General features: G+C 42.9%; 1 protein-coding gene across 2 annotated transcripts in view; it reads left to right on the top strand.

Annotated features, from left to right (window-relative positions):
• Positions 1–1,356: 1,356 nt before the first annotated feature.
• fgd5a (FYVE, RhoGEF and PH domain containing 5a) overlaps positions 1,357–27,501 on the top strand; it is a 36,830-nt gene continuing 10,685 nt past the window's right edge. For both annotated transcript variants that reach the window (XM_023299348.3, XM_023299347.3), the window contains exons 1-12: positions 1,357–1,679; positions 3,546–6,345; positions 14,187–14,304; positions 16,042–16,100; positions 16,468–16,498; positions 19,153–19,304; positions 20,641–20,797; positions 24,960–25,050; positions 26,109–26,159; positions 26,343–26,401; positions 27,103–27,174; positions 27,341–27,409. In XM_023299348.3, the coding sequence (XP_023155116.1) occupies positions 1,670–1,679; positions 3,546–6,345; positions 14,187–14,304; positions 16,042–16,100; positions 16,468–16,498; positions 19,153–19,304; positions 20,641–20,797; positions 24,960–25,050; positions 26,109–26,159; positions 26,343–26,401; positions 27,103–27,174; positions 27,341–27,409 (3,669 nt within the window). In that variant the 5' untranslated portion in view covers positions 1,357–1,669. The remainder of the gene's footprint in view (positions 1,680–3,545; positions 6,346–14,186; positions 14,305–16,041; positions 16,101–16,467; positions 16,499–19,152; positions 19,305–20,640; positions 20,798–24,959; positions 25,051–26,108; positions 26,160–26,342; positions 26,402–27,102; positions 27,175–27,340; positions 27,410–27,501) is intronic.

Here is a 27,501-nt window from a genome sequence, read left to right as displayed (position 1 = left end):
AAAGCTAACACGGGGTAATTATGATGTGAACACGCTCTAATCACATTTTGGAGTCTGATAGCGCTTAACCTGCCGCAAAGCCTAATCCTTCCTGCACCAAACCATCTGGAATGGGAATTTTGCAGTGCGTATAATGGATGGGTCTGTATGCCGCTGCAGCAGTCAGGACTAGAGCCCCGTGGCGATTCAGCACAGCTGATTCTTTTATTGTGCTTCTCTACTCGATCACTATCCACTTCAACTCCGCTGTAAAAATCCCTGAGGTCTGCTGCATTGTTTGACCTTCAAGTGTGCAGAGGAGAAGGAAAAGGCGGTGAGCTAGTCCCTTCCCAATGTGTGGGCGTTTAACCAATGTTGGGAGCTGTCAAATCAAAGACCCCAAGTGGGCGACGATCCCAACCTCCCCCTGTTGCACAAGGTGTCTCTGTCCTTGGAATCCCACCATGACTCCCTGCCTTAAGTTGTTCAAAGTTTGTCTGTTCCTCGAACCATCATGCTCTAAACAGCACCAGTCAATCAGCCCCGTTAGAGGTTACCTAAGGGGTTAACATTACCAACCTTTCCCATCTGTTGCTAAGGAAGTGTTGCCTGTTGTGCAGGAAACAGGGAGAGCAGTTTCCTGTTATGAAGAGAGGTTTTTAAAGCGTTGCATTCATTCAATCATGCAACAGATGCCGGGCCAGGAAGCCGAGCCAATAGCAAAAGCTTTGGTGTCCTAGAGAAACTGTTTTTGGAAGCTGCTTTTAGGAACCTTTCTAAGCACTGTTCTGGGTCAGGAAATACTGCATGAGCAAAACATGCTGCAAAACACTGACAGAAGAGCTTGATTTCTGAATATGTGATATATATATATATATATATATATATATATATATATATATATATATATATACATATTGTTGAAATGCAGTCATGTTTCAGTCTTCCAAGCATCACAAGCATGCAGTGACACAGCTGAGCAGCTCATGGATAGGTCTTAACTCTCCAACTGCTATGAATTGTGTCAGTGAGATGACATATGACATACACCCAAACATGAACAGATGTCATTTGAGAAAATAATTTCCTGTGTGCATTAAAGAAGAGCTGCAGATTTAAAGCTTTGGCACAGTGAAACTGTAAAAATGAATTGTGGCTTAACGTTTTAAAAGTAGTTGTCCAAAATCTCTCATATTTAGAGGATTTAGGTTTATTCAAGTCTGCTCGCCCCTTCTATCCCCATTTGCACTAAACAACAAAACACGAGTCGTGAATTTGACAGTCCACTAAAAAACTTCCGAGATGTAATTGTGTGCATCGCAAACAAGACGACATATCGGTTCTTTGGAGTGTTTCGCGCTCTGCGTCCGCGCCGTGCTGAAGTCCTGCCTCAGGAAGCGCCAAGCAGCACCTCCCGTTTGCACACAGGAGCGCACCACTTTACTGTAGCATCAGCACTGGAGATGCACGCATGCTGAAAGCACAGCTGCCCGTTCTGCCAGAAGAGGCACCTTGCACAAGTCGACCACCACTGGAGAAGACCATGATGATACGTTCTGCAACTCTTCCTCCGCTACTTGATTTTCGCGCAATGTGGTTCCGTTTGGATTAAGTTTCCGCGTCATTTGGAGCGACACCGGAGGAGAAAATGAGGATAAGTGTCGGATGCCGTGGATGATGATGTCCCACAATGAACGCAGGTAGGTTGAATATGTGTAATGTTAATGTCAGGAATCCAAAAAACTAACTTTCGGTGTTTTAAATCAAACAGTGTTGCGCGTAAGCCAGAGCGTGCGTTACTGTGAAAGGGTGGAGTTCATCTGTAAAACTGATTAATTGTTCCTTTCATCTAATCTACTTCTAAGCTTCTATCCACAGTGGAAGTGTGGTGCTTCAAATGAGTTATAAATCTAATAATTAGCACACAGCTACCGTTACATTCATGGGGAGATCCTGCTGGTTTCCCCACAACAGCGATTCACATGAGATGATTTACATATAGGCACAGTTTTGGAGAGGTTTTAATCCACAGCTGGGGATTAGAATGAATTCAAATGAGGATGTTCCCAGTGGAAGTTACCACGAGAAAAAATGTACTGTTCTAGGATTACTATCAGGGTTAGAATTATAATCCATATATGTGAAAGTAAATAGAGCTGTTGTTCTATATGAAGGGTTACCTGTCCTGTAAGAAGTGCAGTGTGCCTGTGTACAAGAAGTTGTTAAAGTGATTTTCCTGTAAGCCATTTGTGCTTGGTAGCATTTTTCAAACTGAATCTTTACAATGAAAAACCATTTCACTGGCCAGCCGCGTCACTTTTGATTTCAGACAGGTTGTTATGGTTTGATTTGTGACATTCATACTGAGGATACAGTCTGAAATCATATCCTGTGAGTTTGGCACACTCAAGGTCCCAGTGTCTATCTCTTCCTTTGTTTTTCAAACATTTGTTTTAATTGAATTCTTGTTGCATAATTCATATCCTGTTGTTTGCAGTTGGGTGCTTTGTCAGACTGGGGCCCTTGTTTTCTCTCCCTCTTTTATTGTTCTTTGACGCACTCAAAGGACCTTTTTCAGAAAAAAAAGTGTGTGTGTACTTACATATGTGTGTGTTTTTGTGTCTGTGTGAGTGTTTTGTGAGAATCACCAAAGAATGACGAGAAGGAAGTCCATTTGTGTTGTGAAAATGTGTACTCCTAGAGAGGTTTATGGAGGACTGATGGGGGGCCACGCTGTTAATGTCCTTCCCCTGTGGACATCCTGTGTGGACTCCTTCACGGAGGCTCTGCTGGCCTTGTTAATATACCTGGAATTCTCGAAAGCAAGAATCTTGTGGCATTAATATTATAAGTTATTGAACGAAAGTGACCTATAGCAACAGTTTCTGACAAAGCCGATGTCTAGAGAAAGGGGTGGGCAGAAGCACTAGCAGAAAAAGAAAGAACGAACACTTCGAGATAACCAGAGTGCACACAAGGTTTAATAGGATGTGCGTCAGGGCAGGTACTAAATAACAGGAAGAGTCCAGGGGTGTATACACACTTTGTTAAGTATGGGTGTGTTTCATGACAGTCCTGAATTTCATAGGGCTCTCACTTCAGTTTTCAACACAAATGAAAGTCAAAAGGATGATTAGACACTTCAGCATCTTAATCCTCTCTTACGTGTTGATTTCCATGCACTCAAGGCATTTTGTGGATTTATCATGTAATCATTTTTAAAGTTTAAATCACAATAAGTCATACAATTATTTATCTAATCCTGCTGTATGTAACCAATCTGCATGTGTCATTTCCCAGACGGGAGATGTTATTGTTCCTTCTCTAAGTACCCTGTGGCTCTGTTGTTTTTCCTGCTGATAATGTCCCCTGCAGTTTTCTGCATGTCACTGACTACTGGACTGAACATGGCTTCCTCTTAGTGTTCTATTCAGAGGCATGAGCCACATTTTTAATCTTATGTAAGGTTTGGTAGTAAACAAACAGTAAAAATTACCAAAGTAGTTGAAAAATATGATTTATGTGGCTTCAACAGCTTTTCATTTTGTCTCTTTTCCTTTGTACAGATTTTCAAAATCCGCCGCAAGTCCCTCGACCAAAGGTCCGCAGTCACCTCACCATCAAAGTGCAGTCCATGCTGATGTCAAGACCTTCTCCCTCTGGCCATGGTCCAAAGCCTCCTGTCGCCCCAAAGCCCAGACCACTATATAAGCCTCACCCACAGGGGGAGCCCTGCCCTCAGCAGAGCCTCAGTAACGGAGACCTGGCTCACTCTGATGGAGAGACTGTGGATCTTCATGAAATGGCTGAGGAGAATCAGGACAAAGAGGAGAAAAGTGAGGCAGAGGAGGGGGTTAATGACGGCGGCACAGGAGATGATGCCAAAGAGGACATAGTAGAAGGAGAAACCTTGGTGGGAACAGAGAAGGAGGCAGAAATATTAGATCGTGATTGTGACGTAGACAGCGTTGGCTCTGATGACACAGTCAAAGCAGATGATGGTTCCACTATTGACACTACTGAGGATGAAAATACTGATAATGACTTGAACCACCCTAAAAGTGGCTATCGCACTGATGATGAGAATACGTCAGTGTCTTCATTTCTTCCAACTGAGACAGAAGATGAAGCAGGAGAGGAGGAAGAGAGTTTTACTGAAAAGACTGAAATAGTTTGTGGCCCTACAGGACACACAGGTGAACATGTAGAGAAAGAAAACCCTGATAAAACACAGTCACTCAGACATGCTGATAAGGACACTGATTGTGGAGGTAATGAAGCAGACAGTGAGCAAAGTGAAGACTGTCTGCACAGTGACTTACTTACAACTGAGACTGAACTGGATGCTGGAGGATTTGCATTTGGATTCAACGTGCTTCCAACTGTGTCTGAGGAGTATCCCTACGATGTGATTGGCCCCACAGACGATGCTAGTGATACATGTGAGTCATGTGACCCGGCTGAAACAGAGGTCTGGCAACCGGAACGAGCCACCAAAGACCTATCGGGATGTTTTCGATTCACATCCAGCACTGAGGATGTGTTTGGGCCTTATTCAGTCATAGAAGCTGTTCCGGGAGATGGAAGTGGCACCGCTGACCCTGAATGGAGTCAGGATGATACTGATGATAAACCTTCACCTGAACATGAAGTGCAAACACCAGGTGCCTCTAACCAGGAACCTTACTACGTGTCATCAGATGACGTGGACAAACTAGAGGACAAGCAAGCCCTCTCGGAACAGGGTCACACTGAAGAGGGCACCGAGGAGCCAAGTCAGCACAAAGACGAAACAAAGGACAGAGAGTCAGCAGATGAGTATGCAGACATTGATGACTCACTCTGCCCTAAAGAAGATGACTTCGAGCAATTAGAGTGTGTCTCATCGGAGGATTACGTCGAAATCGGTGATGATGATGATGATGATGAAGAGGAAGAAACAGAAAAGAAGCATATCAGAATAAAGAGTGCAAAAGAGAGGACAGCTAAACGAGAGCAAGCTTTCCGCAGCCAAAGAAAAAGCTGCCAGCCGCGCCTTCGTTTGTGCAACATCACCGTGCCAACAGACCTGGACCTGGGCCGCACCCCAGAGCTCACCAACAGGGTGGTGTTTGCCCACACCACTGAGGCCTTTGAAGAGGACATCGAGGAACTGGACTGCCATATTGTGCCTTACTACGAAGACACAGACTCAGACAGCGAAGAGCATATATACGAAGAGGCTGGGTTTGACTCAGAAGGGGAGAACTTTGTGGCACTTGATCGAAAGACAATTGTCACACGGTCGCGATCATATTCTGGGAAAGTTCCTGGTTACGTCCCAGAAACTGTCCCAGAGGAGACAGGGACAGAATACCAGACTCATGACTACTGCACAGTGGCCTTGGATAAGAGCAGTGAACCTCTCAGCACCTCACCACAGAGAGGAGTCAACTGTCTGATTCCATCTGTGAAGTCTCGCCGTTTCATGTTATACTCCCGATCTGCAGAGGGTCCAGAATTGACCTTGACTACCCCATCAGAGATCGACAAATGTCTGAAGGATGAGATCAGGATTAGGAGGAAGGATGACAACTTTTCCCTCCCGTGTGTCATAACCTCTTCTGGAAGCTTCTCTCAGCGTAGCCATCAGTCATCCAGTGGTGTTTCCACTCCAACGTCTCTAGTGGACATCCCTCCACCATTTGAGCTGGCATACATTACTAAAAGACCGGTCACCAAGAGCTCCCCATCGCTCCTGATCCATCATGAGCCCAGTGACATACCTAAGAAGAAGAAGTCCTCCTTCAAACGCTTTCTGGCACTGAAGTTCAAGAAGAAGACAGACTCAAAAGGATTCAGTGATGGAAGTGTTCGTTCTTCACGTTCTTCGTCTGAATCCAGCCACCACGGCCCAGTGAGAGTCATAGACCTCGATCGTAGAAGCACCGGCAGCTCTCCTCAGCTCCAGTCCCATATGGTGAACCCCCAGCAGCGCCACTCAGACCTTCCATCTACCTTTGTTCTCTATAAAGACCACCAGGGGAGAAAGGGAGACCCCAAAGCTTACGGCAGGGGCGTCTCCAGAGTGGAGTCATTCGAGGAGCGATCTCGCCGCTCCATCATGTCGCTGCCTTTGACCAAACCACGCTCTATCTCCTTCCCCAGTGCAGACACTTCAGACTATGAAAACATCCCAGCCATGAGCTCAGACTATGAGAACATTCAGATCCCAGGCAGACCCACCAGGTCCCACACAGTTACGGAGTTTTTTGAGGATCCAAACCGCACAACAGTTACCTGCAATGAGAACGACGGTTATGTGGATATGAACAGCTTCCCTGGCATTGACAGTAAACCTCAACCATCGAAAGTGGACACTGAAAGGTAAAGTAAAAACTTAATTTAAGTTAATTTTGTTTCACCTCAAACCCTGCAGCGTTGATTAACCCAAGTTGTAAAAACACGTCTTGCCTTACCTTTCACCATATCTGTAGTGGCATCTAGACATCCACATGCTGTTTTTATTCGCTCAGCTTTTGAGATCTGTCTTGGAAATATAACTTGGAAATTTACAGTAGTGGACACAAAAAATCTAAGTACATAAACCCATACATGCTGCAATAAATGCAATGTTTTTCAATGTTATAAGCACCCCAAATAAAAACTCATTCACCTGCATTGTGTTGGGGTTGAAGCAGAAACTTGAAACACCTCAACATCTGATAAAGATAACATCAAAGAATCTTCATATTACAAATCAGAGCATTCTGACCTTTTAATGCAGCTCTAAAGACAAAGTGACAATTACCAAACATGACAGATGATTAGAGCTCAGTTAGTAGAGTGACATTAATTCAATTGAGTCTGTTTTTAATCATGAGTTAAGGTGTTTACAAGCAAAAGTTCCAAATGTGAATTGAAACATGAATGTTTTTTATATCTTGGATGAGCAAAGCGGCTTTTTGAAAACATCATCCTTGACCATCAATCGAATAAACAACAAAATACTCAGCATCAGCCAATACGGCAAACAGTCCCAGCTTATATTAGGTATCTTTAAATGTAATAACTCTCTATTACGATTTTATTTCTGGTTACATATGCTATCACAGCTGTTTCTCTTATACATACTTGTATTTGGGGAAACTGAGCACATGCTTTGTAGTCCGCAGGGTAGGTGAAGGTGTTTGTCACTGGAAACACTTTTAAAGTAGTTGGCTGAGTTGTTAGGGCCAGACCTCTCCACTCAGGAGGTGCAATTGACCCTTTACCAGTTGACGGATATTCTCACGATGTATCTCTGATGAGCAGAAGGCACCTGGCTGAGTAGCACCGGATCTTGTAGCAAAGTGTTCTGTGTGAGAGATGAGCAGCCTGCTATGTCAGGCATCGCTGGCTTCAGGAAGATGGACAGTGCTTGTGGGAGAGCTTACTCCTGTTTCTCATTTGGTGGATTTAGAGGTCACATCTGGTGCCGCTGCTTGCTCTGCAAGTGTGAGGTGATAGAACAGGTAATGGCGGTTAGGGTGGCTCGCTGAGCGCAGGTTGTTCACATTAGAGGGAGTCATTATGGATGCAATTAAAAGTGCAAAAGATGTGGGGGAGTTTCTTTCACACGTGGAAGTGGAGAAGAAAAGGTGAGAGTGCAATGGGAGGGGAGGTGAGAGCGGATCAGTATGAAAATAGAGTATAAAGTGAGCTGAAAGTGGGGGTGGCGGGGCAGTAAGAGGAGGCAAAAGAGAGCGAGAGCAGTTCTGGTGTAATTGCTCTCCTGTACCTGACACTGATGGTTAAGTTTAGGAGAGCTTTTATTAAAGTAGCTCTCTCTCGAGTGCTTCTTTTTCATTGGACCCTTGAGGGGCCGTAGGATTTACTGCAGTGTGTGATAGAGTGAGGAATCACCGTGATCAGACTGGACCAAATTACCCCGGCCTGTGCCACAGCCTCAGCCACTGCAGGCCACAGTGTTCCCCGAGTCCCCCGGTCTTAATAAAATAGTTAAGTTTGATGACCTCTGTGTAGTCAAAGAGAAGGGCTATTACCTAGAGCTCCCTGAAAGGCTTAAGGTAATCCTGGGACAGAATGCTTCTCCCTCAATTTGCTTTTATTTCTTGTGGTTCCCCCGGTTTATAACTCATGTGCAGATAGCTGTTGTTATTTCACTAGTTTATTTTTCAGGTTCTAGCTTTAATAACTATTCCTCTATGCAGAAAACTTGAATTAATTCAGAAAACTTTTCACACATATTGTGCTCATCCTTATTTACAGACATTCTATTCCTCAGAAAGCACCATACCATGATTCCCCCACAGTTTATTTCCAGTGGACTAGTAAACTTTATACATACCACAGCCTTTGAAATCCCTCCTTTTTCCGGTCAATGGTCACCCTGTGAGGGTTATTTTTTGTCTCCCAGTGATGTTATCGATGTGGCTCATTGTGTTCTGGAGGTCTCACACCGCTCACAATGATGCAAAGAACCTATCTATCCTGTCACCTTGCCTTCAATGTATTCCCCCCCAGAGAGGCTTCTGTTCCCAGGGCCGCTCTTTGGTGTGTCTGTACTTGCGTGGTTTGTGTTTACGTGTGTTTGAGTGTATAATGTGTGCATGGGTGTGTCCACAGTAATAAAATCCTGTGTAGTTCAGTGTAAGGCTTTTTGTCTGCCTGTGTGTGCACGTCCTACACTAAACTCTGTTCAAATCTTGACACTGCCGCCGTCCCAGGCCCGCTAGCCGATGATGGCAGTGACTTATTGAGAACACATTCAAGAGTCAACGCGCTTGTAGAGCCACAGAGGAAAAAGTAGAATTTTTGTGGTAAAGAAAATGACCAAATGGCCCCAGAGGACTGCACACAAAAGGACTGTGCCTGCAGTAGCAGACATGCATTTTAAGAAGAATTTACAAAGCTGCTGTCCCACAGGCTTGGCTTGTTTCCACCTGTGTGATTAATGTATAGCAGCATTCAGATGCTACTTCTACACAGGCATTCAGGCTAAGCAAAGAGACATGTTCATTAGCAAGCCTCCATAGTGTACAAAGGATAAAGAAAACCCGCGCTAATGATTCATCCCCAGCCTCACCAAGGTGTTTGTTTGTAGATGTGTGTGTTTGCATATATGTCCGTGCACACGAAGTTACAGCTCTGTGCTGCTTTATCAAAAATGAGGATCCTGCTGAGGATGCAGTCTCAGCAGAACTGTTCTTGCCAAGTAGCCATTCAGCAACAAATGAGAGCTGGTAAAAAAAAAAAAAGCATTTTAGCGCAGAAAGTCCAGGATCTTTGATTGTGTTCAACTTAGTGACCATTAAGTGTCCTTTGTGTCCATTTAAAGCACCTCTAGGTGGACTTACAGCAATAATGCAGATATGTTGTTGTCCCGGTGCACACAGTAAAAAGATTCTGTAGTGTTATGTTCAGTAATGTACTGCTAATGTTTGCAGAAGTGTACATCTCTAGCTTACCCTTTGGCATCATTTTCACTTCAAACAGTTCGACGTGAACCTCAGAGTGATGACAAGGCCCTGGCTGGCCTCTGAAACAGCTCCTCCACCCACTGTTATGTTAATGTTAGTAGTGATGAGGGAGACATCTTAAGTACATTGTTGCGCTGGGTGGTGGCTATGTGCTGTGTGGCGAGGTGGTGGACAGGGCGTGTCGCTGGCTCGCCAGGCCTGGTGCCAGTCGCTCTGAGGTCATTGCCAGGTCATCCCCGGGGAGGAAGTGTCCAGCCTAGGAGCTTCCCACCAGCCTGTTTACAGGAAATGCAGGATGAGGGCAGGGCTCTGGTGGGAGGTTGGGAGGTGGAGACAGGGGAGGACAGATAGGATGAAGCGGGAAGAAGGGGGTCACCGTGGTGGGGTGGAGGTTCGCAGACTTTCCCTTGAACAAACAAAAAGAGGTGTGGTCCAGTCAGGAATGCCAGGTCTGCTGTTACTGTTGCTCCAGTTTGTCAAGAATTTTTCCAGTCTCTCACTTCTTATGCCCATCATGCCCAAAGTAAATGTGTGGCTCTCAAACAGAACAGGTGAGGAGAGGTTTTAACTCTGTTCCATATGCACCTGTCATAAAGTGGAATTATTATTATTGTCCTAAGCCAATCTATCACATCGGCAGCAGTTATAGAGACAGTACTTTCACAAATTGCCTCAAACAACAGCAGCTACACAACAACCACGAGCTACTTATAATCATCTCCACTAAAAGCAGCAAACAATTTAACTCTGCTCTCCTGCTCTGAAACCCCCCATTAGTGTCCCAATCTTCTATAGTTAGCAAGTTAATGAACCCATTGAGTCGGTCCTATTTCCTATAATAGTGCCATTATAAGTGGGGAAAAGCCTGTCTGATTGGTCCTGATATATATTTGAATACTCAATGTTTAGCTCAATTGAATTACATATTACAGGCATCATCAAATTCACAGAGGATTGGTGGAATATAAGTCTGTTGCCGGAGAGTCATTGTGCTCTCCTCTGGATTTGACACAGTAGATTTAACTTTGTCATGTTATCAGAGAGTTGGCAGTTTGCAGGCATAATGGCATCGCTTTAATAGCCTCGTGAAAGACTGTATTACCATATCACAAAACTCATATTTGCAGGTTTAAATATGGTAATATAAGATGATTGGGGATACAATTTTGGCTTTTGCTGTGGAGTAAAATGAATAAAACTATGTAATTATTTAAAAAGATAAATTTTTATGTAGCTGTGGTTGTGTGTCCCCGTCTGGGAAACATTATAAATTGGTCACTTACCTCCAGGGTGTATCTTCAGAGATCGTGGTGTCGTTGATCCTTGAAGGTGAGAAGGTGAAGGTGAGAATCCTCAGCAGAGTTTCTCTTGGACGTATGAAGGAATACCGCTCGCTCGTACAATAAATCAGAGCTTAGGAATGAGTTTAAAGAAGTAACTGTCCCTCCAGTTCACTGCATCACCCAGGAGCCCAGACCAGGCTGACCCGTCTCTGAGGTCAACCGTGAGTAATGGGCCGTACACGCTTTGACCAGCCCACCCAATAAGGCTCACAGGCGTCTGTGTGTGTGTGTGTGAGCTGGAGTGTTAACCTCATGAAGTGTGAGTTTGTCTGAATGGAGATGAAGTCCAGCAGGGAACTCTGTTAACCTTTGGTCTTTTAAAAGCTGTCTGCTCTCTGTTCACACAGGGAGCTGTTTAAAGCATCAGGAGAAATAATTATTAAAAGGCAACAGGGATGTGTGTGTGTGTGTGTGTGTGTGTGTGTGTGTGTGTGTGTGTGTGTGTGTGTGTGTGTGTGTGTGTGTGTGTGTGTGTGTGTGTGTGCGTATGCGTGTGCATGTGTGAGTGTGTGATATCGGTGTGTGTGTTTTTCATCTCATTTACATGAAATTTATCACAGTGTCTGCTTCATATATAAAGTCCTCATAACATACTCTTCATTTCTGATGCTGTTATGTTGTTTGATGTTTTCTTTATATTCCCATGATCAGAAATTTCACATTTGACAGCAGTGAACAAGTTTAGAAATCCTTCGTTTAAGTATTAAAATACAAAAATGAATCTCGCAGTATTAAAACTTAATTTTTTTTAGCAACCCCCCTTTTACAAAACGTAGAAATTTCTAATAAGAATAATTCTACTTGACCTTCCTATTATGATGCATAATGAATCATGCACAATGAAACAAAATAAAATTAAGATATAATTGGCTTGTCAGAGTAAAACAACAACTGTCCTTTACTCCATAGTGTGACAAGATTATGCCAAAGACAGTCACCACAAGAGAAGCACAAAAGATTGAAGGCTGAGGCATGTTTGTCCTCGTTAACACACCTTTAAGAAGGTTCAATCAGATACTCCAGCACTTCTTTTATGCTTGTATGCAGCACAACAAGCAGTTTGTGTGCATTCACTATTTATAGCCTGATGAGTGGTGTGATTCTGTGGATGGCCAGCAGTGTGGCCGATGCTGAAAAATATCAGCAACTTTATGGAATGAATCGGCAATAAATTTGGTTCAAGTATTCACTGTACCCAGAAGATGAATGCTGGTGAATCTGTTGACCTCCTGACCTTTTTTATCTGGAGCCACCAGCATGTCAAAGCTTTAACTTTACACCAATCAGCCACAACATTAAAACCACCTTCCTAATATTGCGAACGCCTGCTATGTGCTGCCAAAGCAACCCTGACCTGTTGGAGCATGGTGATTGGTACCAGGACGTTGACAGTGGATCCTTGGGGTCAGTGAGTTGCAGGGTCTGGGCCTTCGTTGATTGGGCTTGCTTTCGTTCATTTAGTTCATTCCCAATCAGAATAGGATCTGGGGAGTTTGGTAGCTGGGCCAAAACTTTGGGCTCTTGAGCCATTCCTGAGCAGTCTTTGCAGGGTGCATTGTCCTGCTGCATAGGAAGGTGTGCTTGGTCTGCAATAAGTTTAGATGGGTGGTACATGTCAAAATAACACGTACATGAATACCAGGACCCAAGGTTTCCCATCAAAACTTTACATTGTGAAGAGATGATCAATATCATTCACGTCACCTGTCAGTGGTTTTAATGTTAAAAGGAACTATTGCCTACCTGATAGATTGCCACAACTTCAGTGCATACATTTGTGTTTCCCAGGCAATAAACTCTGATAAATTTAAAATTTAGCACACTATGAGGCTTTGACAGATAAACAACTATTAGGCGCATTGCTGTTCCCCTCGATCACTTTGATTATTCTCTGACTTTTCCTCTAGCACCACCATCAGGCATCCAGTTAAATACTCATTAAATACTGAAACTATTGACGTTTCTCTCAGCTGGTGACTACACGTTGTGTACAATGCAACTCAGCAAATGTTAGCATGTCAACACACCCAATTCAAATAGAAATGCTAAATTTATTTCAGTTAAATTTTGTTTGTATAGCACCTGACCATGACATGTCTTTTGTCATCTCAGGGCACTTTTCATATAAGATCAAGTGCTTACAGGTTTGTACCTTACACCTGTTTGACATCACTGCTGACGCTGGCTTTCTTTTATGGTTTGTGTTTCAAAGTCATTCCTTGAATACATTTGGATCAATCAAGTTAAATCTTCTAAAACAAGCACCATAGGTTTTCAGCAAACTAATGTGCACTAAACTAACATTTAACTTTTAGAAAATAGGATACAGGACTAGTGAAAATGAAAGTCCTTAACTCAGATTAAGGGCATATTTTCTAATTCTGTAGTTTATTTTTTATAGTTTATTAGGGAAAATTTATTAAATAGTAAATGAAATAGCTGGTAAATCTACTGCATACTTCAAATCCCCTTATTCTGTCTCAGTTTTTGTGTCAGTTTGACTCAAAGCATAAGGAATGTATCTGTAATATAATAAGAGACTCTGAAGAGACTAAGAGGACCAGAATCCCATTTTGATTAAGGAGAAAAAAAGATTAAAAATGACAAAAAATCAGAATCAAATCAGTAGTTAGTTTAATATTATTGGTAGAGTTCTATGTTTCATTGCAGTACCAGCAGTACTCTTCACAATAAAGTAAAACTAGATGGATATCAAAGTGCACTTCCTCACAGTTTGCTCTTCTGCTGTACTCTATAACACGTACGTTATGAAACTCTTCCGTCTGGGTTGAAACCTTTAGACAGTCTCTATGCTGTAATATTATTTTCATATTGCTGCTTTTCCAGTAGCTGTTACCAAGAAATCCTCCTGTGATGCTCTCAGACATTCTGAATGGGTCTTAATGGGCCAGAGGACATTAATAGTTAGCACAGGTTGCATTTAAAGGGATTACGTGTGAAATGACCTACAGTGTGCCCTCAGGTATAGCAGCACACAAAAGGATTACCACTGTACGAACACAACTGTACCATCTGCGAGAGGAACATATCAGGAAGGGGATTACAGTGTGCCACTGGAGGGCTCCATATGAGGACTGAAATGCTTTGAGACACACACAGGAAAAAGAAAAACATACATTAACAGAGAACTGGGAATATTACTCAGTGTTTTGTCCTGCTAGAATATGGTGGCTCTTAACTGTAAATGTGCTAATTGTTGGTAATTTGTGTCCTCTGTGCTGCCGTTTATACCCAGCTGAAAATATTTAGCGCTTTTCTTTATGTTAACTGCAATGCCATTTAAGGCCTGCTATGGTATAGATGCTTTTATGGTATTAAATATTCATATTTCAGCACCAGTGCTGTTTTTATGTCTTTATATTGTATTTTCCTTTCTTGGCAGTGCCTACACAGAGCCTTTCCCAATGAACTCCGTCTCTGCTGGGCTGTCAGCGGATGAGGACCACGGGCGAACCTCAGAGGAGGAAGATGGGATTGCGGAGCAAAATTATGACAGACAGGTGAGTTATTGGATACAGAGACAAGATTTAGTCGTCTGGTCGACCAGCAGGTCCAGCAAGAATCTACTTGATGAGCAAAACATTCAGAAAATTTTGTTTTATCTTATTCACTCCCTGAACCCACACAGTTTCTGCAAGTTTTTTGCTCTTTTTTATTGTATTTTTTCACTATAATATAAAACCCCTGCCCCTCTTTCCGAAATAGGACAGCCATAAAAATGTATTTTGTGCAGCACGACAAAGTTACATTGCCATAAATCACAAAAAAAAACTTTTTTTGTGAAAAACTTTTACTTACTTTACAAAAATGTAAAAAAAAAAAAAAAAAAAACTGGAATCAACATGTACAACATATTCTGTTATGCCCACAAGTGTTACCAATACTGAAAAACATACAGTAACAGCAGACTATAGATATTTTACTATTGACGTTTTTGTTTTCTTTTCTTATTTGTCTTCTCTCTGCTCTGTGTAAACACTTCCTGCAATTCAGCTGAAAAAGTCAGTGAATTTTTTGTCATGTGACTCTCTCGAGTTTGTTTTTTTCCAGGATCTGATTACTACAAATGGTTTATTTTTCCCAAATTTTGTAAATGTGACATGCAGAATCAAGTCTTTTTGATCAAATATCCCAATATGAAGCTTAAATTTTGGTAAATTTTTCCCAACAAGACCAAAAGTCAGAAGGACTGTGTGAAAGTTGAAAATCAAAGGAGTCTGTCTGTTTTTACAGTTTGTGAATGTGATAAATGGTGTAATTTTGGTGTTTTTGGGGCTTTTCTATGGTAAGATACATTAGAAACACAGCGACTTTCATTTACTTGCCAAAAAAGCTTCAATCTAGCATTATACAGAACATTTACAGGTTCATAGAGACTCATTTCACAGTTAGGAGTTAATATATGCATGAACTTTACCCTTTTATTCACTGTTTGCATTGCTAGTTAAGACACATCACCTTAAATTCCTCACATTCATTTCCTTAGCATAAAAAGCAGCCATTTTACAGTAGCTTGGAGATGGACCTCACCCCGTCCTGCTGCTCTCACAACAGTATCAGCCCCCCGCTCTCATCATGTGACATGTGTTTCCTTGTTTTCTCTTTCTTCAAAGAGTAGTTACAATAATTTGGAAGGGAAAAACAGGCAAAGAGGAAGGGGGACCAGAGAGGCTTGAGTTGGCCCCACGGAAGGCAGGAACAGTTTCATTTAATGGAAGTGTGTTTTGGTTTCATTTCAGGGAAACGAGGATCAGCGTGCTTTTAATGCCCTATTTGTGAAATGCCGCATATAGGAAAAAATAACAGTGACAAAGCACAGGAGCCTTGCCGGTAAACCCCTAAATGGCTGCAATGTTATGTTTTGGTTCGGATGTTTTGAGACCCTGTGATTAGCCTCTAAATCAATGGGCAGCATTGTTGCCACACACACACACACACACGCACACACGCACACACACACACACACACACACACAGCCTCTCATACATAATGCATCTGAATTTAAAAGTCCCGTACTTGAGAAAGCCTTCATGTCTGTGCTGCACTGTAATGAAATAATCAGTCTTATTTTGACAGCAGGAATCTGAAAAAAGAAGTGAATTTGGTTTTTCGTCAGTCTCATTGGCTGCTGCGTAGCTGCTCCTATTAATGTTTGTGAGGAGTAAGTGCCCACAGAGAGCCTTTAAACACTAACTGTGTTCATTCATCTCCCACTGTTCTGCCTCCCTGTCACACAGATTGATGGCCGATCCCGGGCGTTCTACATTGCCAAAGAGCTCGTCGACTCCGAGAGACTGTGAGTATTTGTGGATTTCCCCGTTTGAGTGGCTTCTCCTGCGTGTCATCGCAAACGTCATGCCGTATCAAAACCCACAGTTTTTTTTTTTTTTTATCTTTTATTTTTGTTTCTGTATGTTGCTGTCCAATTTCATTCCTACTGCATCTCCCCTCCTTCTCCACTAATTCATCAAGCTGCATGCAGAGTAACTGACAGCCAATTACACGAGTGTCTTACACCGGTCTGCCCTTCTGCACACTTAACCATTCTTCTGGTGCAGTTTTCTCATCATGCGTAATTTAAATAATTTAATGAGCCTTGTGTGAAATTTAACATAGTTGTGCAGTTTAATTAAATCTAATGATTCTCTCTTCTTGTTTTGCAGACATGTCAGTGCCCTCAAATACCTTCAGGAGGTAAGAAAACCTTCACCGCCACGTCACAAATATGTCATCTTAGTTTTTAAATGTCTCCAGCTTGAAGAAAACTCCCCCAAAAACCTGCTGATAGCATCACGTCCAGTTTGTCTGCTCCACAGTCTCTGTCTCCTTCTCCTCCCGTCTTGTAAGGCTCTGCTCAGGTTTATCAGTGTTGTTGCAGCAAGATCTATTTCCTGGTCCTGACACAGTTGACACGTTGTACTCTGGTGTGGTCAGTTGTAAGATGACGCAGCGTCACCAGGCGCTCTTACTGATGCTGTATCCTTACTCATGCGCGCTGCCTTTACTGGCCTAAAGGTCACATAAAGGATGTCGGGGCCTGTTATGTTGGTCATATCGGACGCACGGTGTGAGCTCCGTATGACTAGGTTGGCCATCAAATGGAGAGTTTCCCTCTCAGGAGAGTAACAAGTGGAGCTAATGCAGGACAGAGGATTTAAAGGTGAGCTGTGTGAAGCCTCTAGAGGTCGGCCGTGCATCACAGCCAAATGTTGTCATCTCCTTCCATCATTTCTCACTCACCGCCTGTCAAAACAGCACCACAACCCTGCAGAGGTTCCAACAAAGAAGGGCATTTACCACTTAAAGTGACCTTCAGGCTGTGGAAACTGGAACAATTATTTAATTTAGTTTTTTTTTTTTTTTGAGCTGGGCAACCCCTTTTCAAGAATGGCGTGGAAGAGTGGCTATTAGGGTGATGGTTGCCAGTACAAATCTGACAGGTAGAGTCATCAAAGCCAGAGAAGCCCATCAGTCAGCCTGTACCTTATAACCTTGAATGAGGTCGTAACCTGAATTTCTTATGTGTGCCCCTTCACCATGATTTATGAAAGCCTGCTGTGAGCACAAAGCAGCTACTTTGTGTAATGCCTAATTTGATGCCATTTAACAGCAACTAATGTAAATATTATACAACGGACCCACTAATGACCATAAATCTGCAATCTCATCATGACGTTCAATTATACTAATTAGCTGACGCATGCCAAAGCGCAGACAGAAACATCTGCTGCAAGTCAATATGAACATTTTGGTAATAATTGTGTGCACTATTTTTTCTTTCTAGTTGTCTGTTTTCAGAAATTGTCAATTTCAAAGATGCTAAGAAACACTGGCTAGCATCCTCCTCTACCTAATTGAATCTTTTTGCCACCTTTCGAAGGTGACATTGAAGGCTTTTTCATCACGCTGTTGCATTATGCATCGTGTTATTATTCCTCAAACTTTACGCGGTGATCTTTTTAGGTATTAGTTACTGTTTGATGCAGGTTTGTGTCATAATTCGAGTGAAACCGAATAACTCCGCTGGGAAATCTCCAGTGGCAACAGCATGCACAAACACACGGTCTGTGAAAAAAACAAGGAGCAGCGTTAAGTGAGAGGCACACATGAGCTATTGTTCCATTGTTTGATAAGGAATAACAAGAATACAAAGAATTTCCAGACCCTGTCTCCACATAGGAAGGGAGGCCGTGCTCCTCTCCTAAACGACTTTCCCCGTAACGGCTTCAACACATGAGGCTCAGACTTATTATTTTTTCTCGTTTTTGACCCGTGACCTCTGGACAGATTCTCTCCGCTGAGTTATGACTGAGCATGACTGGCTGCTGCACCGAGTGCTTATAGTAGCTTCTTGACCGGCCCTACGTGAGGAAAATGGGGATAAGGTGGCGACTGGATGGACGAAAAGGAGGGCGAAGCTGCTCTCATTCATGGATCTGAGAGTGTGTGTGTTTGTTTGAGGTGTAACCAGGGAGACAGAGCTGTAAAAAAGTAGCTGTTCTTTACTCCACGGCAGACGTGATGAATGTTAACTCATACGCGATCGATTGTGCATGATGAACGGCGTGTTCTGAAGCGTCCAGTGTCACCACATTATCTCACGGCCGACTGGGATGTCTCTATTTGTTTTGTGTCTGTTCTTTGCTGTAGAACCGGAATTGATGGACCCCAGACACTTATCCATCGCAGACACAGCAGGGCTTTATACACAGAGTGACATTAGTTTGCCACACAACTTTGCTCACAGAGAAAACTGATATTTTTTAAAGCAGGCTGACATCTCCAAGCGATTCACCTACTTTCTGCTGTTTTTTGTGTTCATTTGCCGTGTAGATAAATCACCTCTCCCCCGGATTTTCACTCCCATGTGCCATAACTCCTCATATTAGTCTCTTTAGTCACTGACACCACAGCTATTAAAGGCGATTGCACGTGTTTTATGTGTGCTGGATGGGCTTCAATGGACCCCAAATCACTGTATATCAGTGTCTAAAGAGAAATAAAAAGACAGAAGAGCATTGTGTCATTGAATAAGGTCATTATGCAACAACACCTGGTGTGTAGCTCTTGTACAAGCAGAGCCACCTCTTCCTGAATGCCTGGACTGAGCCCAAAGCACCGAGATGATATGAAGGCAGAGTGGCAGGAAGGATGTTTAGGAGGATCTGACCTTCCTTCCATTTTTCTCGTCTTCCTCATTCCTATGTGCCTGTCATTTCTCCTGCTCTGCCTCCCTTCCTCCTCCCATCGTCACAACATTCCTCTTTCCCCCCTTTCTGCTTCACATCTTTGTCTTCTTAAAAAAAAAAAACACTCCTCACAAATCCTGTTTTGGATCTCTGCTGCAGGACTTTAGGTCAGCGGTGACTGAGGCGGTGGATGAGGACGGTGAGCCGGTGCTGGAGGAGCAGAGGGTGGAGGAGATACTGGGCGTGCTGCCTCAGGTTTATAGCCTCCACAGCAGCATCTTCACCGAGCTGGAGGAGCGAATTAGTCAGTGGTAAGAAAACACCATGGTAGTGAATAGATCTACAGTGGAACAAAGAGACTGTCTCAGTGCTGAGGTCTGAATAATTACTCTACACTGTCCTAAGTCTGCTTTAAAATGCACAGCAGCGGCACAGTGAAATAACAGAGAGGTCCAAAGGTGATGCAGAGCAGCAGGAGCCCACTTAACTGAATTGCCTTTGCTCAGCTGTGGTTCATCCTTCCACAACAAAATTGTTGTAGTTTTGATTAAACTTAGTGAGTTGGGGGCTGATTTCTTACAGGAATTGTTTGACAATTTGGAAAATACACATATTCGCTCTGTTGCAGAGTGAAATATGAGAAGATGATTAACAGATAAAGTCACACAGCACTTTGGATTTTGCTTCACTAGGCCATTCTGTAGAGCATAATTGTCTGGCTGCACCTAACCACTATTCTGTTGTAGAAGGAAAAACGCTTGGGTTTGATTGTATTCCTTTAAACCAGTGACATGTGTTGTGGCTGTTGCTAACTGAAGGACGGGGCTTAGATGTTCCCACAAAACAGTGACCAGTGTAATTGTTGTGGTTGAACATCTGCACACAGGAAGACGAGCACTGCCATGACAAAATACTAGCCTTATGTGCCTTTCTGCACAATCCAAATCCTCTGCAAAACTTGTTTTTCTTCCCCATTGTGAAGAAAATGGCAACGCATAGATAGTGGAACGGAGGACAAAGCCGACTGACATGATCGATGACTGATATCAACATTATGTGTCTTGGAAATATGGTGAATCATTAAACTCAGAAAACACAAAACACTTTGCTGGGTCATTGGCTGATTTAATATCGCATACAGAGTTCATCCACATGTAACCCTGTTATCAGTTTCCATACTATATAGGAACCACTGAATCCTAATATCCGAAACCCTTTTAAGAGTGGTTGGCCTCAAACCTTTTGACCCTTAGGTAGTTCTTCAACAATGATGCTGAGCTACCAGAAGGTTATTCTACTAACAGAAATAGAGCAACATACATACATGTACATGAAGTGAACATGTAGATAATAAATGATAAACTGAAGAGTTTATGATCGACTTTACTTCCCACAGCTACATCTGGTGATTCAGATTAATCTTTTTGATGCGTTGGTCATCAATGCAGGGCAGTCATGATGAATATAGAATAAACTCGTAGGCAGTTTGTTCAAGACTGTCAAACACCTGTGAGGAAAATGAAACACAAGTAAGAGAGGAAAGTGGCTGCAACAAAAGCTTTGGATTTTTGACTTTTTGTGTAAAAATACTGTACTTTAAGTGATGAAAGAGAATGTGCTTAATCGTTTATTTGTTTCTCTGTGAAGGGAGGAGAGCCAAAAGGTGGTTGATGTGATTTTGTCTCGCCGGGACGACTTCGGGGTGTTTGACACCTACATCTCCGAGTATGATCGCAGCATGTCTTTACTGGAGGAGAGCTGCAGGAACAACCCGGCTTTTGCCAGCGTCGTCAAGAAATTTGAGGTAAATCACTAAACCGAACCTGACCGGATGAAGGCAGCTCTTGTGTTGTTGTGTCTCCCATGCAGTCATTCTTTCTGGTTTCATTTTTCTTTGTTTTTGTTGTGTCTTATTATTTCACTGCGCCTAGCGAGTGTGGCTTCAAAGCGCTGCATGATTATAAGGATTCTCCTCAAAGGGGAAAGAGAGGAAGTATTTCGACAGTCACATATTCAGATCTCAGGTTCACTTTCCATGCTTGTGGAGGGAAAGTGAAGCCTTGTGGGTGTTTCCAGAGCAGAGATCAAACCTGGTATTTCCCCTGGCACTCACTCAGCAGCTCTCAACTTATATTTTTGTCACTCGGCTTCCACGGGGAGATAATGGCCTTTCTAAACCTCTCTATCCTGCTCCTCTTCATGGACCTGACCTTTCTACTGTCATGCTCGCATATTTTATACCCACTCAACACCAAACACTCATTCTTTGTCCACCATGAATCTCTTCATCCTGGATGGTCGCTGGAGAATGGGGAGGTGGGATTTGGGTGAAGGGATCAGCAGAGGCTCAGGCTAATACCATCACGGCATCAACCAATTGTGTGGCAGGTCAGCTTTAGAAAAACTTTATCCTCACCTAGAATCAGTATGTGTGGAGCTGATAACAATACAACGGACTAATGTTAACTAAAACACAGGATATTAAGAGAGTCCATAGATCAGCTCATAGAGATACAGGAACCTTTATCTCCTGCTATAGAACTGATTCCCCCTTTACAGAGTTGACACCTCTATGCAGCAGCACACAGGTCATCCTGAATAGAAAATCAAAAAATGAAAATGATTATTTGCTCCATAGTTTTAATGTTGTCAATATACAGTCAGGTCCGTAAATATTTGGGCACTGACACCATTCATGTTGGAATTACAACACATTTTATATGTGCCCTCCATCTTTCCTACACTGTTCACCAGATTTGAATGCAAATATCCTCAAATTAAAGCTGAAAGTCTCCACTTAAAGCACGTCTTGACTGCTTCACTTCAAATCCACTGTGGTGGCGTACAGAGCCGAAATGCTAAAAATTGTGTCAGTGCCCAAATATTTATGAATCTGACTGTTTTCTTGCAATTTATTTATGTATAATAGATCACTAAAGACGCTCTGTCCAGGATTGTTCATGTTAGCGTTCCACAAAGTTACCTGTTCAACTCAGCACCTTTCTACCCTAATTTTTTGCTTTGCCAGTTCCATGCTGTGGACTGATTCGCTGTGAGTGGCTGACACAATGGTTCCAGGCGTTTCTAGTTTGATAAGAAAAGCGAACGGACAAGGCACCAACTGTCTCTGCTAATGAATATTCAGCAGCAGCTGCTTCTTCCCAGAAAAACTTTGGCTCTGCCAGACTTTGATCAGATGTAAATAGAAGGGAGCAAAGGTGAAAAACGAAGACTCGCCACCATGTACAGTAAACACTGACCTTTAGTATCTTACACCGTGTTTCCTCACTTTAACATTTAGCTCGTTATACCCTTGGTCAAAGTCAAAAACGTGCTTCTGCATTTTTAGCCTCATGAAGCAGATTTCTCGCATGATAAATCATTACTTACAAACTGCAGTGGTCAGAAATGGCTTGTTTTGTGAAGACTGCTAAAAATGTGAAGGGATTTTTTTCTTCACTGAATCTTTGCTCCTCCTCATTTGTGTCGATATGTGATGATGATGATTCATCTTACACCTCTAAAATTAACACCCAGAGGCATATTCAATATTGTTTTCTCAGTCCACTGGCAGATCTGCTGTACTTGCCGCCCTAGTGTATTTATGTTCCCCAAATTGCATATATATAAGCTTGTAGCCGGCGGTCCGTCCTTCCCACCCTCCCCGACCAAGACATTATGTGTGTGTGATGGATGCCGTGCTTAGTCAAAGCGCTGCTTTGGGAGTTGCATGGTGAGTGTGACCTCGCTGTAATGAGGGAGAAGGAGGGCTGCGGGAGAGCAAAGACAATCGTATAGGTCACAGGATACTACTGAGAGAGACGACGGTCATTTGTCTGTTGGCTGTGTGACACCTCCCAAGTCATTATATCTTAGAAGAAGACAGTCATTGACTTGAGTAGTTCCATTCTCAGCTTTCTGGTATTTCTGTGTATTTAGAAATGTTCGTACATTCATCAGGCTTTGCTGTTTTCTCGTCGTTCTCAGTTTCAACACCTCTCGACCCTTTCTGCCCTCCTGCCCACTTGCCTTTATTGCTACAAGTCCAGCAGTATAAGTGGTAGTAATTTCATTGTGGATGTGGCGATGACAGTGATGAAGTAGCCACAGACTCTGATCAGATCAGTGCTCGAACCTTACAGGATTACAGCCTCCTCTCAGCAGCTAGTTGCTTGTTTACTGCACCATCTACAAACATTGGCTGACACAGTGTTGCGCACGTGTCTCTTATGTACGTTTGTGTTTGTGTCCCTGTGCATCCGATTGTTTTGCAGAGGCACGTCCACACGCAAATTGCGAGGATCCTGCGAAACTGTGGTTTATGAAATCTCTTTTCAAAGCACTTCAGCTTGGATTTATATTCATGTCATAGCGCGAGTTTGTGTAAAGCCTGCGTGTTTCCTCCTGAGCTAGAAGCCCAGGAGGAGAGCAGGAGGCTGTGCAGCAGGTGGACAAAGAGCGACAGAGGGAGAGAGCGATGGAGTGAATTCCTTGTAAAGGCAGCTGGGCAATGAGGCAGACAGAAGCTAATTAGAGAAGCAGCCTCCTTTACAACTCCCCAATTAGATCACTTGTGTGTGCGCAGGCACCAAATCAGCTGGCCGTGACAGAGTCTGAGAGGTGTGTTTTTGTGTCCGGGCTTGCATGTGTTTATCTCCCAGCGCGAGGCATCACACACTCCCTCTTCTGTCCTCCTCCATTTGGTTCGCTCACCCAAAAAAACCACGCGCTAATTACCATCTCTAGAAAGCCACTTCCTCTGAACAAGTGTCAATTGGATGACAATTTACAAGCGACACTTGAGGAGAGGGAATGTTCTGAAAACAAGCGGGTTTACAATAATGGAGAGATGCTTTGTTATTGTACTCAGCTTTGTCAGGAGAGAGGCGGGAGACAGAAAAGTGAGTGAAACTGAGTAGAAAAGGATGATGAAGTCAAATTAGAAAGAAAAAGAGGAGGTGAGCGTTGGTGAAAGCCTGCTCATTAAAAGAGGCCTCGGCTCTCTGTTTTGCTTTTGACTTTCACACTCCAGATTGCGACAATGAAGACAAAGAGAGGTGTGTTTAGGTCGCATCCCTCCCCTTTACAGGCCTCATCTGTGTTATCGCATCACCAGCACCAGCTCTGTATGGGTCTGTATCTGTGTGAAGAGATGCGTCATTTACACACTGTATCCATATGTCTGCATGGCCTCCTGTGTGTGTGTGTGTGTGTGTGTGTGTGTGTGTGTGTGTGTGTGTGTGTGTGTGTGTGTGTGTGTGTGTGTGTGTGTGTGTGTGTGTGTGTGTGTGTGTGTGTGTGTATGTGAGTATTCATATGTGTGTGTGTGCATGTGCGGTGTAAATAAGATAAAGTTGCTGTTTCCCGCAGGGTACTATCTGTGGCTCTCTAATGAAGGGTAGAACTTCATTGGATTAGAAAAGACTGTGTGTGTGTGTGCGTGTGTGTGTGTGTGTGTGTGTGTGTGCATGGTTGTGTGTGTCCACGGCCAGACCCCTATTGCTCCTCTACCGCTCAGGGCATAAATACCTGTCAGAGACAATTAGATCCTGATTGATTTTCTAAAGCTCTCTTTGATTGTGCCAATTTCTGTCCCCTTTCACCTGCAAATGACTGCAGCTAGCAGAAGAATGGGAGTTTTTGTGAGCTGGAAAGTCAGTGAAGGTCATCTTGTCCGACAGATTTCCCTTGGTCACTTCTGACCTTGGCTTCCAACATCGAACTGCAGCAGTTACCCTCATTTAAAGAACAGAGTGGGGGTTTCCTGGTTGTAGTTCAGGGACATCCAGGGGTTCTTTGTTTTAACCTCACACTGAGAAGATTTTATGACCAGATGTCTTGAATATAAAGTCAAATAATTCAATAACTGAACACACATGGAAAGGTTTTCACAGTGTCAAGTTCATGTGTGAAGATTCAGTTTAAATTGTGTGAAAATTAACGTGTGAGTGTTTGTGTGTGTGCAGACAAGAAGCCCAGAAGAAGCTGAAGTCCCATTGAAACACCAGCTGCTGCAGGTTATAGTGAGAGTCCTTCAGTATCGAATGCTACTCACAGGTAACACACAAACACAAGCCTGTAGTTTTTGCTGAATATCACTGAATACTGTGCTTCCTTGTAGCAATTAGGAGATTAAAATAACTGCTAAAACCTAGTGTGACAGCAGCACACGTAGAGAAGAGTAAGCAAGCAGTGTTTGCTGACATTAGTTAGTATTAGCCACCATGTGTTTATACAGCATACTGTTATTTGGCTATAGCAGCAAAACCACTTAGCGTTTTACAGACAAGAGTGTGTTAATCCAAAGACAATAAAAATAAAAGGTCAAAAAAGTTGTCTTCAAAATACCAAATTGTACTAAAGACTCTGAAATCCAAGCAGTTTCCGAGTGTTTTTTGGCCCTGTCACATTTTTACTCACTGTAGGCTTTTTCACTGCAAAAAAACACAACCATGGCTACAAGTAGAACAAATTCAAAAGTGTCTCCTGTGCAGTAAAGCGAGGTTTGGATGTCATAAATCATGCATTGAATTTCTTTCTTAATTTATTCTACAAAAATGTAAAAATCCCGTAATCAACCTTTTCCAAAGTGTTTGTAGGATTTAACAATACTGTAAAATAAATGGTGGCTCTAAATAATACAAATATTTTACTGCACGCATCTTTTATTTGTTTCCATACTTTACTTCTATCTGTTTTGTATAAACACACCCTGAGGTTTAACCCGGTTTAATGAAGTGGTCATGAATTGTCATTATGTGAGTCTTTGTTGCGCCTGAGTCACTTGTGTTTTTTTCATTTATGGGGGCACATGTAAGATTTTTTGTTTTTTAACCAGTCTGGTTAGTGTGAAAGATTTATTTATGGTAAAAATTCAAATTGAAATGTGATTTTAATGGTATATAACAATATTAAGCTTAGATTTGGCTAATTTCCTTACGGAGCTGCCCTTCATACATGATTAGTTCTAGGGCCATTAGAAAAGCTGACTAATATTTCTGCTTTGACCATTTCTGCCTCTAATTGATGGTATAATTTTGGTGTTGTTTTAAAAATGAAATGCTGTTCAAACCTGCTGGTGGGGTTTTTGTCATATTTTCATGTGTTTCCTCCAGATTACCTGAACAACCTCTCTCCTGACTCTAAAGAATACGAGGACACACAAGGTAAACATACAGAATGAAGCTCTGTGATAATAACCTGAAAAATAGCAGTGATATTTTTCACTAGTCAAAAGACGCACGCTTGTCTGCAGCTGCTCGACATGTTTCAGGGCCTAGTTGTTGTGTCTCAGCCAGTGAGTGTGTCTTTTTGGATGTCAACACTTTCTGTCTCTGTTTGTGTTGCAGCTGCCTTGGTGATTGTGTCCGAGGTGGCAGACCAGGCCAATGACAATCTGAAACAGGGGGTGAGTTTCTGAGTCTGGATACACCCCATGTGTTCTCATTCACGCTGTTTAGCTCCCGCTGAGTTTGACATATTCACAGCCCAGCTTTGCCGTTATTGCAACGCCTCTTTATGTTCTGTCTGGCAAAGAAAGAGCAATTTGCAAGCGTGAAGAAGTTAGACAGCTGAGGTTTGCCTCCGTATGAATCCCTCCTCTGAACGACTTGCTGGAGTGAAGGAGAGGTCTATTTCTCTTTGGCGCCGGATTCTGCAGCTTTTTGATTAACACAAGGGGCGAGGAAAGATGATGTCATCGGAAAGTCCCAGGTGTATCATTACAAAGGGGGCAGTGTAAGGGTGGACATGACTTACACTCCCTCCTCAAACATGAGCATTTCATGGAGATAATTCACAAACCCTCCCCTCACCGTCACTGTCGCCTCTCACTGTCGAGCTCCCCTGTGCCTCTTTGGCTCTGCTCCTCTGTTTATCGCACTTTTTTTCTCTTCTGTGCACACACACTGACACACTCACACTCATAGACAGGCTGTCAGACAGTGGAAACACAGAGACCCTCTATCTCTGTCCCCTCCTATTCACTTTTCAGTATCGGATCCCTTTCCGCCTCCCTCCCTTTCATTCACGAACAAACAGGGACAGTTTAATTCTCCGTCTCCTCTTCCATCCATCACTGGATAATCTCCCTCCATCTCTCTCCTGCAGGAGAACCTGTTGCGTCTGGTCCACATAGAGTACAGCATGAAGGGGAAGAGGGACCTTCTGAAGCCTGGAAGGGTGAGCATCAAGTAGCTGTGGCTCTTCAAACACAGCAACACATTGTTCTGTAGCAACATCCAACCAGTTATTTTAGGTCCTATGGATGGGAAAAAAAGCTGTACAATCTGACATCATTTTCTCATAATTTCATGTGTTTTTGCTTTCATGCAATGTCTTCTGACAGATGTTTGTCAAAGAGGGCACCCTCATGAAGGTCTCGAGGAAAAGCAGGCAACCACGGCACCTGTTTCTGGTAATATTTCTGTCTTCTGCTTTCACTCTGTTATGACATGAGACACATTATGAGGCCTCTCTGAAGCCTTAAAAATAACGTTCTCCCCCTTT

The sequence above is a fragment of the Amphiprion ocellaris genome, chromosome 5, assembly GCF_022539595.1.
Source record: "Amphiprion ocellaris isolate individual 3 ecotype Okinawa chromosome 5, ASM2253959v1, whole genome shotgun sequence".
Lineage (NCBI taxonomy): Eukaryota > Metazoa > Chordata > Actinopteri > Pomacentridae > Amphiprion > Amphiprion ocellaris.
This window is presented reverse-complemented; position numbering and strand designations above follow the sequence as displayed.